Here is a 15,154-nt window from a genome sequence, read left to right on the forward strand (position 1 = left end):
TTCAGAGCACATGGTCTTTGATGCAGTCACTGCAAGCGCACAACTGTGCCCAATGCGAGTCATAGCAGTTACTTTACAAGTCAATGGCTGAACCACTACACGTTACACAGCCCGCAAACAGAGCAGTGCAGAGACAAAACCCTTCTTTTTGCTTTTAAAATGTCTTTGAATACAGGGTAAAATAAAGGTTTTTTTGTCGTTGTTGATTTTATAAAAAAAAAAGAAAGAAAAGTTATGTCTCTGACCAAGACATATTTGAAATCATTTTTCTCTTTTTTTTGGTCTCTGTATCTGTATCTTTTTGACCTTAGGGAGGGGTCAGGGGCTGCAGGTAAAAACAAAACTATTACTTTTTTTTTTTCCCCCCAAATGAACACATTTAAAAGTTGGAACATGAAAAAAAAAATTATCATGTCTTAAAAAAAGGATGAAATTTTACAGAAACAAACGTTCAGGTATGTACACCAAGATGAAGCTGTGAGGATTTCATCAACGTTGGAGAGTCAAGAGGCCAAGCCTGTACAGAGAGCGTGGACGTGATCCTTCACTAGAGCTGCTGTCTTCTCAGTGTCAATCCTCTGTAGTTCATCTCCAGAGCCAGGACAGCCCACGGGCTCATATGTAAGACTGTTTGGTGGGCAAGGCCAAAAAAAAATAAACAAATATACAAATAAAAACACTCATAACAGTCAGAGTCCAAACCTATGCACAGACATTAGAGGGAGAGGCAAGGCATGTTTGTGTGTCGTGTCTGCTGTATTTCTACACGCTGGGTTTAGTGTGCAGAGGTGTCAGGGGTCGTTTCAGACAGAAGGTCTAGGGGCTTTCCTCCTGTAAAAATGTCCAAGTGCCATTTTTTCATTTTCCCCACAACATTTAGTACAACTCAGAACACTTCTGTTTAATGACATTTTCTTGGCTGAAACTTTGGACTCCTGGGGGAAAAAAAAACAGTTCACAGAAGAGAGGTGTTTTGAGCACAGAAAACAGGGGCACCTTAATCATTAGTTATGGAGTTAAATTAAAATAAAATCAGAACTGTAGGTATCTCCTCTATACCAACAGCAGTAGAAAGTATTCTGTATGTCACAGGAATATTGGCTTTTACTATTTTAACAAATCAATCAAATCTCCTGTACTGTGCTGACTGAAACAGGACACATAATTTCAACCACGTATTAAAAATATATTGTTTTAAGATTTTCAATTTGTGTGTGAGTGTGTGTGTATATATATATATATATATATATATATATATATATATTATGCCTGTATAACTAATATATATATTGTGTTCATTCTCGTTTGATTTTTTCCCTCTTTTAGCCTATGCAATTTAACACGAGTGGTCGACAGCTCCCCCCCCCCCCTCCTTTTTTTTTTTTTTTTTTTTTATTATTTTATTTATTTAGACATAGATGAATGATTTGACAACACGAATAAAACAAGGCACATACATTATAAAAACAGAACATTGCATAATATACAACTTAACGTCATCAAACTACATGAAGTTTAACCGTTATAACTGACCAAAAAAGCTCTCTTTAGAAAACCAAATTATACATACTTTACATTTTTATAACATTTGGAGCTGACACACATATCCAGGTTCATATCTAAAACATCTGCACTTCAATCCAAGGGCCCATGGATTCTGAACGTCAGCGAATACTTTATCAACATCTACAGATCATTTGTTTACAATTTCAATACCACAGATATTTTCTTTTAACATCAGGAGTCGTAGAGCCTTGTTTAATTTCCGGCGTAAGACCTTTTTTTCCCCTCGTTTTTTGAACGGTTTGTCTCTGTCCCAAGAGCTTTGCGTCCTTGTTTTAATCACACATCCAGTTTCGGAACATCTTTTGGATGTGGCGGCAATTATGGTAATAAACTCAGCGATTGTCATGGCAACATCAGAAACTGTTAGTGGATATAGCGAGCGTTAGAGTGCGCGCTGGCAATTAGTCTGGATAATGACAGACAATTACTAGGAATGTGTGACGTAAGAAAAGCAATCGGGACAGCTAGAGCAAGTGCTGCCAATCACTGCACAGCTAATACGATGCACCGGGGGGCTACTAAAATGAATGAAACGAGTATTTACTGAGGATTATGAGCAAAATAGTTTCTGAAACTACTCGGAAAATCCTCAGAGTTCAGAACTATGACGTTGCAGAAGAGATACTCGCGCTACGTCACACTACTAACAACATTGTTATGCGGTTGAGAGTGATGCCTTGACATTATTCAACCTTTTTTAGGGCATCAGCCTGGTCTGTTGGCTTTGGTAAAAATTCTTGCTATGTTTTGCACCAGCAGCTCTTCCTTTCAGCCATGTCTTGTAAGTTACTGGGCTATTTAGAATTCCGAACTCAAAATGCACTGCTGAATCTACACACACGGAAATGATCAAGACGTAGTGGAACTTCGTTCTTCTTAGCGATGTTATTGCTGCGGCTGAAGGACAAACAGACAGACTCAGGGTTTCTCTAGCTCTCTTACCTCATTTATTATGGACACTTATTATTTGTTAAAGACACACATTATTCAGTGTCCTGACCAATGTAAAAGGCAACTGCATCTGAAGTCTCAAGTACAAGTCATGTATTGCAGGAGTAAGTCAGCACAGGAAAAAGGGAAAAAAAAAACCCAGGCGCAGAGTGGCTGTTGCCAGCCCAGTTAGAGCTGCATCAACAATGATGGGGACGTACAGCAACAGAAAAATCGTGGTGGAAAATTGGAGGTCTTTCTTCCTTTCTTTCTTTCTCTCTTTCTTTCTTTCTTTCTTTCTCTCTTTCTTTCTTTCTTTTTAACTCGTAATGGCATGGACAGAAAGAGGAGGAGTCCATGTCATACCAGAGCCTGCCAAAAATATGTGGTCTTCACAAACCATATCTCAGCACTGCCCTCTTAGCCAGCTTCAAACTAACTGTTAATGCAATAGTCTTTTCCAGTCCATTTCGATACACGTTTCTCTTGGGTTCTTCATTTGTGCAATGGAAGCTACACACACACACACACACACACACACCTCTCTTTTAAACTTTGTGTCACACATGCTAAGCATCCCTCTGTCTCTCACTTAACTGTAACTTTCTGTCACTTCAAGACTCCTGCTTCATACTGAGATGCATCCCTGCACTTGCTGTTGTCCACGTGAATGCTAAAACACTCGACATTGAATGCTCACAACTGCCGCATGGAGCAGGGGGGTTATGATGTCACTACCTGTGTCCTGTTGAGGCTGCACAGCAAGCGTCCTATTCTTTTACTCCTCCCAGATAATGCGTCTTACATAGGTTAAATCGCCCGTGTCATCCGAAGTGTGTGTGTGGTATGTGTGTGTGTGTGGTGTGTGTGTGTGTGTGTGTGTGTGTGTGTGTGTGTGTGTTAGCAGCGCTGAGGTCACCTGTCACAATAAGGCACACACAGGACACGGTGCAGGGCTGAGGAGTGGAGAGGGCAGGTATGCTTTCATACGGGAGGGATGCAGCAGTAGCAAGAGAAGCCCAGAGCAAAGCACACACAGAGCAGAGAACATAGCCACTCCAATCACTAAACTCAATACAGACAACACCACTCTGCAACAGAGGACAGAGAATACTTCAGACATCAAGAGGTTTTTTTTTCTTCTTAAGTCCATTTTGGTCATAGAAAAATCCACTTTTTTGTCATCAAAGTCAATAATTTTTCTGAACATGACAACACCATTTGTACCATTTACCATTAAATAGAAACATAAGATAAAATATTTATACATATATATTTATATATTTATATATATATTACTGTTCTAATGCATGACTCTCACTATGAGATGTTTTTGTCTTTATATATAAACTTTCCTCATGCTTACAATGTACACATACCATACTATTACTTCATATAATTATTTTCTTTTTTGTTGTTTCATTTGTCCATTGCTCACGCTAGCTGGAAATATCCCAAATATTCAGAATTTAAAAAAAAAAAAAAAAAACAGATGGAGGAGTTTTCCCGCAGTAAAACTCGACCTCTGACCTTCCACTCCTGCTAGTTGCTATCTAAGACCTCTTAAACTCTGGATGGTCTTTTTCGCCCAGTCCTGAGGTACTTTATCTGGGCTTTGTGCAAACTGACTGGGAGGAGAGAGGAGGAAAGACTGGGAGTCTCATGACAACGGAGAAAGGAAGGAGAATAAGAGAAGGTAAAGAGGAGAGGGGATAGAGGTTGGTTTGGGTTGGGTTGGTTGTGCCCTTATGCCCTCCCAGGGCCCTGAGGTTGTGTCGTAACGACACTGCCTGTGCTCCTCACTCTAACATGGCATCCAGCTGATCTGCCAGGTCGTCAAACATGCTGCCGATGTCATCCAGTATGCTGACTGTGCTCTTGTCCTCCGCCACCGAGCTGCAAAAATGAAGACACATGCACGCTTACACAGAGACCTTACCTGAGAGCTACACGATCATAATGACATCTTGAGAAATTCAACTACCTCTTTAAACAGCGAAGCTGCCACAGGGATAAGTGAAGCTATGGGAAGTGACAGGATAAATACGGGACTATCTGGGCCTGGCCGAGGTTATAACAGAATGACTCTACGTCTGTGTGTGTGATTTCGTGTAACTGAGGAGAGGGACGAATTGAAAGGTACTTGAGCATATCATGGGTTACATACTCTCTGTGTCCATCCTCTTTGATCTTCTCCTCCACAGCCTGCAGCGCTGCCGCCAAAGAGGCACTGGTCTCCTCCAGCTTTTGATGAGCTGCCTCCTGCCCTGAGATCCCAGTCCCCAGTCCAGTCCCGGCCGTATTGTCCATGGACACCCCGCCGATGGAGGAGCGCGGAGGCTTCACAGGCGGAGGAGTGGGAATAGGGGTCTGTGGGGTTTGAGGTGTCTGTGGAGTTTGTGGAGTTTGTGGGGTCTGCGGTGTATGTGGTGTCTGGGGGCTTTGAGCAGGGGGGCTGGAGGCCTTCGTTGGATTGGCTGTCAGGGCAGGAGGTGTGCTTGTCACTTTGACCACAGGGGGGTTTGGCGTGGCATTTATTGTCTGGAGGACATTCTGCAGTTTGGCAGGTTTGGGAGCAGTTGGAGGAGGAGTAGGTTTTGGCGAAACAGGCGGAGGTACTTTCTTCCCTTCAACTGAAAAAAAGAAAGGAAAGAGAGAGAGGGAAAGAGGAGATGGGAAGAGACACTGACTGAGCGGAATTTGATTCGACAAGAGTAAAGTGTATGGATCATTGAAAGATACTCACATAATTGTGTAAAGACAGGGCAAGAGAAAGGGCCACACTGGGAAGTACCTGGGCTGCCAGGCGCCCCTGGTCCAGGGATGGGGGCTTTCTTTGGGCCGGCAGCCGGCGGTCCTTGCTTCTTCATGTGCTGGGCCAGAACAGGTTTGGGAGACACCGGTGGTTTGGGCTTACGAGGTGTGGCCTCTGTTGACTGACCCCCAAGATCAGCGCTGTCCCTGCGCGGTGCGTTCTCAACATGCTCCTGCGCTCTGGGCTGCTCTGACACAGTCACTTCAGACACAGGCCGTCTCTTAATGGTGCCTGTGCCGTTCTCGTAGGCCACAGGCACCTGTCCATCCTGCAGCTCCTCTGAGTCCTTGTCCTTGCTTTTGGGTCGACGTTTGACCGTGCTGGACTCCGTAAGGTGGAACTTCGCCTCGTTAGGGTGTTGTTTAGAACCCCTGGATCTCCTTTTCATTGTTCCCGTGCCGTCCATATGTGAAAGCTCATCCTGGGGCACAGAATAGATGCCATCTGGAGCCTCCTGTCCCTCACCCTCGCCCTTGCCTTGTCTGGGTCTCTGTTTTATAGTGAGGTTTCCATCTTCGGCAAAGGGCAAGTTTTCGGCAGAGCTCCCTGTGGAGCTGGGCTGTGGCTCGGCAGTGCCCTGTCTGTCTTGGGGTGGGTTGGTCTCCTGCGGGCCTCGTTTGGCAGCCGCAACCAGGTCGGTCACAGGGCCGCTGATGGTCCGACGGCGGTTCACCACCTCTCCGTCCAGGCCGATGGCGTCACGCTGTTTCCCTCCAGCAGGTCCGACCTTTGCACAAAGACAGTACCCAGGATCCCTCATTGAAACACATCATATGCCACATGAACTACAGCACTGTAACTGTAATGCACTATAACACAACGCGGTTTAACCAATAAGATGCTGTAATGCTCCAAGTCCCCTTTACGCCATCCCAATCAACAAGGGTAAAACCCTTGTGAGGAGAAGGCAGCTCTGATCCTATGCTTTCTCCACTGATATTTGCACCAAGACATGAGCTCTTTACCCTCTTATCAGCCAGCTATGAATGATCACCCATTGCATCTGGTGACTGACTTTTTTTTATAGATGGACCAAAAAAGATTTGACACTAAACTGTTCAGTATGAATTGTAAGACACAGAACAATGTAAAATAAGTACTGGTGTTCTTCACATGTGGAGTTGTGATGATAAGAGTAATCCATATTAAGCTTACTTAGTTTAATGATGCTAATAATCATCAAAGGGAAGCTGCATGACCACAGAGGATTTAAAGGACCAAATAACTTCATTAGATGTCAAATGCAGATTAGTTTGTTCTCCGACTGAAGTCTGTATGCCGCAGAATATTTACTGTGTTTGTAAAATTATTATTCATCCATATTTATTGATCTTTATGAGGCACATAAAGCATGTGCAATTTAGCTGGCCTCGGTTGCTAGTTAGCTCATCCATGAGACAATCAAAGCATGGTCTAGATCATTCAGATCTAGATCATTCAGACCTAGATCATGGTCAAGATCATTCAGCACACACATTTTTCATGTGCCTGGGACGGTCATCAAAAGTGTACCTGAATTTTACTGATCATTAAGTTTAACATTAGATTACATATAGCTTCGTGTGATAGTCTCTTTTTCTCTTTTTGTGTAATTTCAATGTAGCTGAATGAAAGGACGACAGGTACAAAGACAGGATGTCATTCCTCACAAAAAATACCAAACAGAAGAACATGATGGAGAAATGGGAGATGAGGTTAAGACTAATCCAAAATGAAAGCAGGAGTGACACTTTGAAAGTGAAGACAGAGATAGAACTTGAGCACAAGAAACATGTGTGGGGAGAGTAAGAGTCCACGTAAGGAGATTACTGTGTGCCGCGTCTTGAGCTGGACCGGACAGTTTATTGGTGTGCTCACCTGAAGGAAGTGCTGTCCGGACTTCTGCAGCGCCAGGCCTTTGGCTCCTCCTCCAATAGACGACATCTCAAGCATGGCAGCGATGCTTCTCACACTGCCAGCGCTGCCCGTGTCCACCGTGCCACCCAGGTCGCTGGCACGCCTCTGCGGGTGGTAGTTCACATCCAGTAGGGGTCCACTGCTTCCCTCTTTGGGCTCCTCCGTCAAGTTACTGCTGGAGCTGGAGATGGCGGAGCTGGATCGTTTGGGAGGAGGAGGAGGAGGGCCCTTCTTCTTGGGCCTGAGGGCGAAGGACTGGCTACGGTTGACATTCTTGTCCGCCTGGCCCCTTACGGAGTTACTGCGGCCGACGCGATTCTGCACTGTCGCGTATTTTCCCGTCGCCTCCGGCACGTTGAGTTCATCTCGCTCTTGCTCGCTGTCTGAGACAGCATAGCGGTTCAGGCTATGAGCGCGTTTCTTTGGGATGCCTTGTCCGTCGTTGGCCTCGTCGGCCTCTGGAGGCAGGCACAGCAGGGGGACCGAAACAGGAGGAGCAGATGTTGCAGGTGCTGTCTCTACACCGTCCACTGGCTGAGTGGCAGGAGCAGTATGGGGATGTGCCCTGTGTGTGGGAGACTGGGGGACAGACCGTGGGGACATGGGCCTCTCTGTCTGTGTGAGGAGCTGAGGACCAGGCTTTGCTTTGGGCTGAGTGGAGCTCACAGACTGTGTGGAAGGAGGCTTAGTTTTGGTGGGGGTCTGTGGCGGAGTGTATGGTGGCCCTGCACCTTGAGGATAGGATTGGCGTGGTTTGGCCTGCACTGAGGGCACACCTCCCCTTTGGCCACCCTGCTGACTGCTCTGTCGCATGGTGCGAGCCTCCTTCCTTGGAGGCCCACTGCTCTCCTCAGCATCTCGGCTCTTGCCCATGCTGTTCTCTTGCAGGTTGCGAGTGCGCTGTTGTGGAGGATGTCCCCCATTGGCCCTGACCTCTGGTCCATCTTGGGTGTCTGCTGACCGGATGAGGGCAGCTTGCAGCTCTCCACTCAACTCGCTGTCCTGGAAGGTCGTCATCTTAGGTGACATGCATTCGCTGCCATCATGGGGTGGGCTCTCGATAGACATCACTTCTTGAGAGGGTGGGGGCTTCTTGCGTAGGGTGCTGCGACCCTCTGAGGCCTTTTGAATCTCTGCAAGCTTCTTCACTGCCAGCATAAGCTTCTTCTGGTGGCCTACAGTAGTGAGAGAAAATGAAAGGGAAAGAGGGTTCATTACACGTAAAGTTAGGCATGATGTAATCCCTAGCTAAGGTATTGCCAGCTACTTTGATCAGGACTGAAAAGAAACTGAACCAACTGATGCAATGTTGCGTATGGAAGCTGAGTTCCCCCCCATTTTATATCTTACCAAGTTTGGTTATGCCAATCTCCTGCAGATCTTCCCATGTGATGTCTGTAATGAAGTCAATGTTCTCATAGCCATTTTGTACCAGAACCTGGTAGTACTGGCTCAACCCGATGATAGACAGCCACTCGGCCAAGTTGGCCTGCAAATATGACACAAGTGAGAAATCTGAAGGCCGTTCAAAGTAAGGGGGTGTTTGTTTATTTGAGAGTGTTTTACTCACAGGTTTTTGGTCAGGTAGCCACTCTGTGACATTGAGTTTGTTGATTTCTGAGGTCATTTTCTTGCGATGACCCGGTTTGGTCACTCCAATGGCAGTTAGGTCCTGAAGCAAACATATAGCACCACCACCAGTTCCGTAAGACCCGGTCCCCACACTCACAGAAAAACAACTGACCCATCCCAGCCCCCACACTGGCACAAAAACAACTGACCCATCCCAGCCCCCAACACTCACACAAAAACAACTGACCCATCCCAGCCCCCCACACTCACACAAAAACAACTGACCCATCCCAGCCCCCAACACTCACACAAAAACAACTGACCTATCCCAGCCCCCACACTCACACAAAAACAACTGACCCATCCCAGCCCCCCACACTCACACAAAAACAACTGACCCATCCCGGCCCCCACACTCACACAAAAACAACTGACCCATTCCAGCCCCCACACTCACACAAAACCAGGTGATCAATCTGATTTGTACGAATAGGCAAAGGTACCCAGTTGAGTACAAACAGTACGTATGAACATATACAACAGTATGTATGTACATACACAATGATGTGTCCAACGCAACAGACAAATACACTCTCCAATATTCTTTGCTCACAGAAATGGCACAGAGAGAGAGAGAGAGAGAGAGAGAGAGAGAGAGAAAGAAATGAACAAATCCTTAAAGCAATGGGGAAATAAAGCAAAAGAATATCAGCAGTTTGTGAGAAAGCAGAGGGAAGAAGCCTTTTCAGAGTACCCTCCAATTTTCCAGCCAATTAAGTTACATGCAGTGCAAACATATTCCAGAAGCTTCCAGAGTTTTCACGCTAATCTCGTTTGCACTGATGACACAGTCGAAGCTCTTTTGGTCCGAAAGCTTAAATATAATTAAACACTGTGACATGATCTCTCAGGATTTCTAGATACTAATTTGCTATAATCAGTTCCTAAAGAAATCCATTTGTCATGTCACTACACAGCGGATTACAGACAATCGTATGAAATAACTAATAAAAGTCAACTGCTTTATTTCTTAATGGTCAAACCACTGTCACGAAATCCCCATGTTTCTGAATATTAGATATGTTTTGTTGTATCATCTTGTGAACACCACTGACAGATTGTTGAACAGAGCCACATTCAAGTGATAATCCAGACACCATTTTCTTCATCAAATACATCTTCAGAGCTGCTGATGTGTACTTAACTATTAATAAAGCTCCTTTGTTTTTTACAGTTATAAGCCCAGTGACTATTTATATGTGAAATAAAATGTATTTGAGTGTACCACTTTCATACTCTTTAATCTCTCTCTTTTTATTATACACTTCAGTTTATCTTTAGCAGTTTATCCACGAGGACGAAACACTCTGTACCATGGTACATGAGGACAAGCGGCTGAGAATGACAAGAGCAGAGCAAAAGACTTCAGCAAAATCTAACAATCTAGCTTTCAATCAGCGGGAATTTCATCTGGTATTGTGACAACTGATCACAGGTCAAAGCCCAGATCCATTCGGGACAGACAGACATGGAACATACGGAGAAGACAAGGAGAAACAAGGGCAAGGCAGGCGTGGAGCTCAACACGGACCTTGGCATTTCACATCCGTGGCACTCACTGGTGGGAATCTCACTGAGAAAATTCCTCCTGCCCACTCATGGTGTGGGCTGTGTGGCCAATCAGATTCGGTCTCCCTTTATGCTTCTAAACCATACTTATGGCCTTATGTTACAATTTGGCTAACACCTGACAAACACCATCCACGATTCATAGGCGAGGTTTTGGATAGTCAAAGTCTTTATTGACTTTTGTAGCTGATGAGAGTGACATACAAGGAAAAGGAGTGTGTCAAGGGATCACAACAGGGCTGGCAGGGGTTACTGTGAAGACAGGGCAAAGGAGGAGGAGGAGGAGGAGGAGGAGGAGGAGAAGGGGCAGTGTTGGCTCTTACCTCTGGGGTCATTCGGCTAATGGTGGGAATGTCATAACCGGCGCTGATGAAGTTTGGAGCGTAGACTTGCAGTTGAAATTCGCTCAGCCATTGGATAACGGCCTCTGAGCTCTAGAAAAGAAGACAGGCGGCAGTCTGTCACTGTCTCGGTTCGACAGCTCAGTCTACGACAGGGAAGGAGGGAGGGCAGGATGTACGTGGGGGGGGGGGGGGGGGGGGGCTACTTGTTGCCAAGAAACAGTGTCCCACTGACAAAAACTCATCACTAACCCACATTCAGTTCTTTAATCAGTCAGGTTTTGCCTTTCAGGGGAAGGCACAACGGTGACTCCTGATGACGAAAAGGCAGTGATTCACACAGACAGCTCTCATATGACTTTCGCTATTCTCTAATTTATGCACAGTGGGGAGTTCAGTGTGACCCTGTGCCCAGTGACTCCACAAATGCCTAAGCAGAAGGAGGTGCATTAAGGAGACTTTGCACAGACACCAATATACCACTGTCCACATATGTTTTGAAAAGTCACTCCTTTCAGTGTGGGAGGATGTAATTCTGCATTGGACAGGAGATCTCTGAGAAGGAGGTGGAGAATAATAGGAGAAAACAGTGCCGGATGAGCAGATGGCCCTAAAAACAGAGTGTCCAGCATGGATCGGTCCCACTCGCCAGCTCCAAAGCCCCGCTGACAAAAATATGTCCACCACGTTACTGCTCCGCCCCCGAACAGAGACACTTCTCACTCCTCTCAGGAGCTGTGCAGAACACGTGAGCTCCGCAGGGAACACGCTAAAGGCGTGATCACCGACAGAAGCGTGATTACAGTCAAGGCCCCGAGTCGCAACATACAAAACACGAAATAACAACATACAACATACAACGCAAAACGTGAACCTTTTCTGAGCTGTACTCTAAGATCCTGTCACATTAATTCAGTCTGTCCTCCCTCAACTTTCAACAGCATCTTACAACCACATTTCCTCTGCCAAGCTTAACCCTCGGAAGGATCTAGAAGCAGAACGAGATTTTATGACCATTCTCGTTCACTTCTACACATTCTCAACTGAAAATCAACAGTACACAGTTTTGGGGGTACTTTCTGAAAAGAAACCAAAAAGACATCAGAGCAAATTAGGCAAAAAACAACACAAACCCAAAAACAAAATCCATAAGGAATGAAATACATGCTGCAAACCATAAAGTGTGCATATGAACGATAATAAATAAATAATCAAAGATGAGTGAGTCACATGAGAGAGAGGTGAAACAGCAGGGTTCTTTAGCGGCAGTACAGACAGTGTAGAGGTACTGACAGCATCAGAGGAGAGAGAACAGACAGAAGGGAAGTCAGTGAAGAGCCCACTCACCGACTCCTGGCCACAGCCAAACACTCGCAGAACTGACGAGGCCAGCTGTGAGAGAAAGTGCTGGGGCACCATCTTCAGCATGCCTGAGAGGGTTTACGAGTGTGTCTGTGTGTGTGTGTGCGTGTGTGTGTGCTTATTTGTGTGCGTGTGTGCGTGCTCGTTTGTGTGCGTGTGTGTGTGTTTGCGTGTGCGAGCAGGAGAGTGTCCGTCCGAGATTGTGCAGAGTAAGACTGCAAGTCAGACTATGGGACCTCCTTACCTTCCCCTCCTGTGGCCCCTCCCCTTTCCTGTGAAGCCCCGCCTCCCCATATGGCTGTTCGTGGAGAGGACAGCTTGAGACACTCTGACTGCGAGAGGAGGGTCCTGGAATACACATACATTCACACACACACACACACACACACACACACACACACATACACACACACACACACATTGGCACACTAGCAGTACACACTGATTCCCACTTTTGGGTTCCAGATCAACTGGTGTCTTTAACCAATTCAGTCTCAGCTATGCCTCCACCCACTCTTGCTAGAGCTGCCATCTGGCTGGGAGAGGGAAGCGGACAGATTCCCTTTTTTTTTGCAGAGATATCTTGAATTATGAGATATCTCAAACGCATTGCTCGGATTCCGTTGTCCGCGGCAACCGGGCAGTAACATTCACTCCTTTCCTTCCTGATGAATAATTTCTGATTCTATGGCTCACCCCTCATGGTGGTGCCCGGTGGCTGGTCTAGGGATTTCGACTGCTCCAGCAGATGCTCCTTGGCTTTTGCAGACTGGGACAAGACCGTGGCCAGAAGCTGCACAGCATAAAATCGACAAACAACCAAACAAACAATAATACGCTAAAATCAAAGACATTACCAAGCATATACTTAGTGCATCTATGTGCAGTCTCTAATGGTGAGGCTTGTACGAGAGAGGCAGAAGTGATTTGATGACTTGTGTCTTCTGTTTCCTCCTGACAGTCCACGTCCAGTAGTGTCCCGTTGGTCGTGTAACGGGTTTGGGTGTGTGCAGAGATGCTGAGTGAGTACTGTGGTGTTTTTGGGTGAAACATTACCAGTGGAGACGGGTACTGAGGACTCACTCACCTTCACTCCCTCTGCCTGTGCATGGAGAATGTGGGCACTACCCGCGCTTTGCCCGCTGCCTGAGGAGCGGGCACTGGCCACGCTGCTCGAGCTACCCACGCTACTGCGGTCTCCTCCGCCTGGAACAACAGCAGCATCCACCGCAACAACAACAACAACACACACACACACACACACACACACACACACACACACAGTCATCCCTGTGACATAAAGCAGTGCTAAAACCCAAGCTGCACTGCAATGCACTGACGGGACACGGTTGGGTACACACACACAGGCAAGATGAACAGAAGTGGTACGGGAAAGACACGAGTCACAGGGAACTCAATGGATGACGCAAAATGCACAAAAACTGGAATGGACTGACTCAAGTTCAGAGGTCACATGACGACAGACCAACTGACATTCCACACCACGCGGGCACAAGCCGAAACACAAAGGCCACGTTAGCACAGACAGACGCACAGAGACCAACAGCACACAAAGAGACAGGAGAGTCAGTATGAGCGAGAACACCACACACCAGCCCAAAGAGAACTTTGAGACTGAGACCCAGCAGAACAGACGCTCGGGTCTGCCTTGTATGACAGTGATGCTGAGGTGTCCGTCCACATTTCTCTGGGCTGTGTGTGTGTGTTTGTGTTTATGGTCACGGAGCTCTGCTGCTGGGATGTCAGTGCAGATGTTATGACTGACAGAGCTGAAGATGGGAGTCTATTCGGCCAAGGAGGAGCGTCTGGGAGCAGACACGGCACACCGTGCCAGCCAAGGCCAACATGAGAAGGAGGAGGAGGAGGAGGAGGAGGAGAGCAGGGAGGAGCAGAGGTTATGGGGGTCGAGGGGGGGGGGCATCCCTGTTGTTACCTGCCACTGGCTTGCGCAGTACCCAGATCTCCTCGCTGGCACTGCCTTGGGGGCCACTGGTCAGGGTGGGGGACCCGTGAGGGCTGGACTCTGAGCCGCGAGAACCTTCAACACAGAAACCAGTGTTAACGGCACAGGGGCGGGGCTTGGCCCCCTGCCACGCCCCTTAAACTGAGCCAGTGGGGTTGTGGGGCCAGAGAAACGGCGGGGAACCTGTGAACTGTAGTTTTATCCCTGTGAACTGTAGTTTTATCCCTGTGAACTGTAGTTTTACCCCTGTGAACTGTAGTTTTACCTAGCAGCAGGCTCTCATAGAACTGTCCAGAAACTGTCTGTTTCACAACCGGCTTTTCTCTCTCTCTCCCTCTCACACACCCACACACGCGCACATGCTCACACACACACACACACACACACACACACACACACACACACACACCGAGTGCACATGCATATAATACTGTGTATTGAACATATAAATATGAAAACATGTATATACAATTATACATAAATATACCACTAATCAACATGTATATCTGTGTATATACATATACATATGCCTTTGGGGTACACAATAACACACACCACACTAACAGAAAACATATATAATATATAAAGAGATATATATTTATATATGTGAATTGGTTTAATTACAAGAGGGGAGCAGTGCATCACAGGAGCATAATTTTTATTCATGGATATTAAGGTAATTCTAAACATAGTTTTCATTCATGGATATAGAGATAATTCTAAACATAATTTTTATTCATGGATATTAAGGTAATTCTAAACATAGTTTTCATTCATGAACATAGAGGTCATTCTAAACATAGTTTTCATTCATGGATATTAAGGTAATTCTAAACATAGTTTTCATACATGGATATTAAGGTAATTCTAAACATAGTTTTTATTCATGGATATTAAGGTAATTCTAAACATAGTTTTCATTCACGGATATTAAGGTAATTATAAACATAGTTTTTATTCATGGATATTAAGCTAATTCTAAACCCAGGATAGCACCGGAGGAGTTTATCAATGGCCTGGAATCTCAAGAATACACGACCAACGTCATACAGCCTTCCC

General features: G+C 46.0%; 1 protein-coding gene across 1 annotated transcript in view; it reads right to left on the reverse strand.

The window, feature by feature from the left end:
* Positions 1-4,225: 4,225 nt before the first annotated feature.
* caskin1 (CASK interacting protein 1) overlaps positions 4,226-15,154 on the reverse strand; it is a 90,709-nt gene continuing 79,780 nt past the window's right edge. The window contains exons 12-22 of the mRNA XM_030790189.1: positions 14,066-14,170; positions 13,199-13,317; positions 12,808-12,904; positions 12,356-12,459; positions 10,732-10,842; positions 8,778-8,879; positions 8,558-8,696; positions 7,165-8,382; positions 5,291-6,022; positions 4,664-5,129; positions 4,226-4,392 (exon numbers count right to left, since the gene is read on the reverse strand). Of these exons, the coding sequence (XP_030646049.1) occupies positions 4,296-4,392; positions 4,664-5,129; positions 5,291-6,022; positions 7,165-8,382; positions 8,558-8,696; positions 8,778-8,879; positions 10,732-10,842; positions 12,356-12,459; positions 12,808-12,904; positions 13,199-13,317; positions 14,066-14,170 (3,290 nt within the window). The 3' untranslated portion in view covers positions 4,226-4,295. The remainder of the gene's footprint in view (positions 4,393-4,663; positions 5,130-5,290; positions 6,023-7,164; positions 8,383-8,557; positions 8,697-8,777; positions 8,880-10,731; positions 10,843-12,355; positions 12,460-12,807; positions 12,905-13,198; positions 13,318-14,065; positions 14,171-15,154) is intronic.

Source organism: Chanos chanos, chromosome 13 (assembly GCF_902362185.1).
Source record: "Chanos chanos chromosome 13, fChaCha1.1, whole genome shotgun sequence".
Taxonomy (NCBI): Eukaryota; Metazoa; Chordata; class Actinopteri; order Gonorynchiformes; family Chanidae; genus Chanos; species Chanos chanos.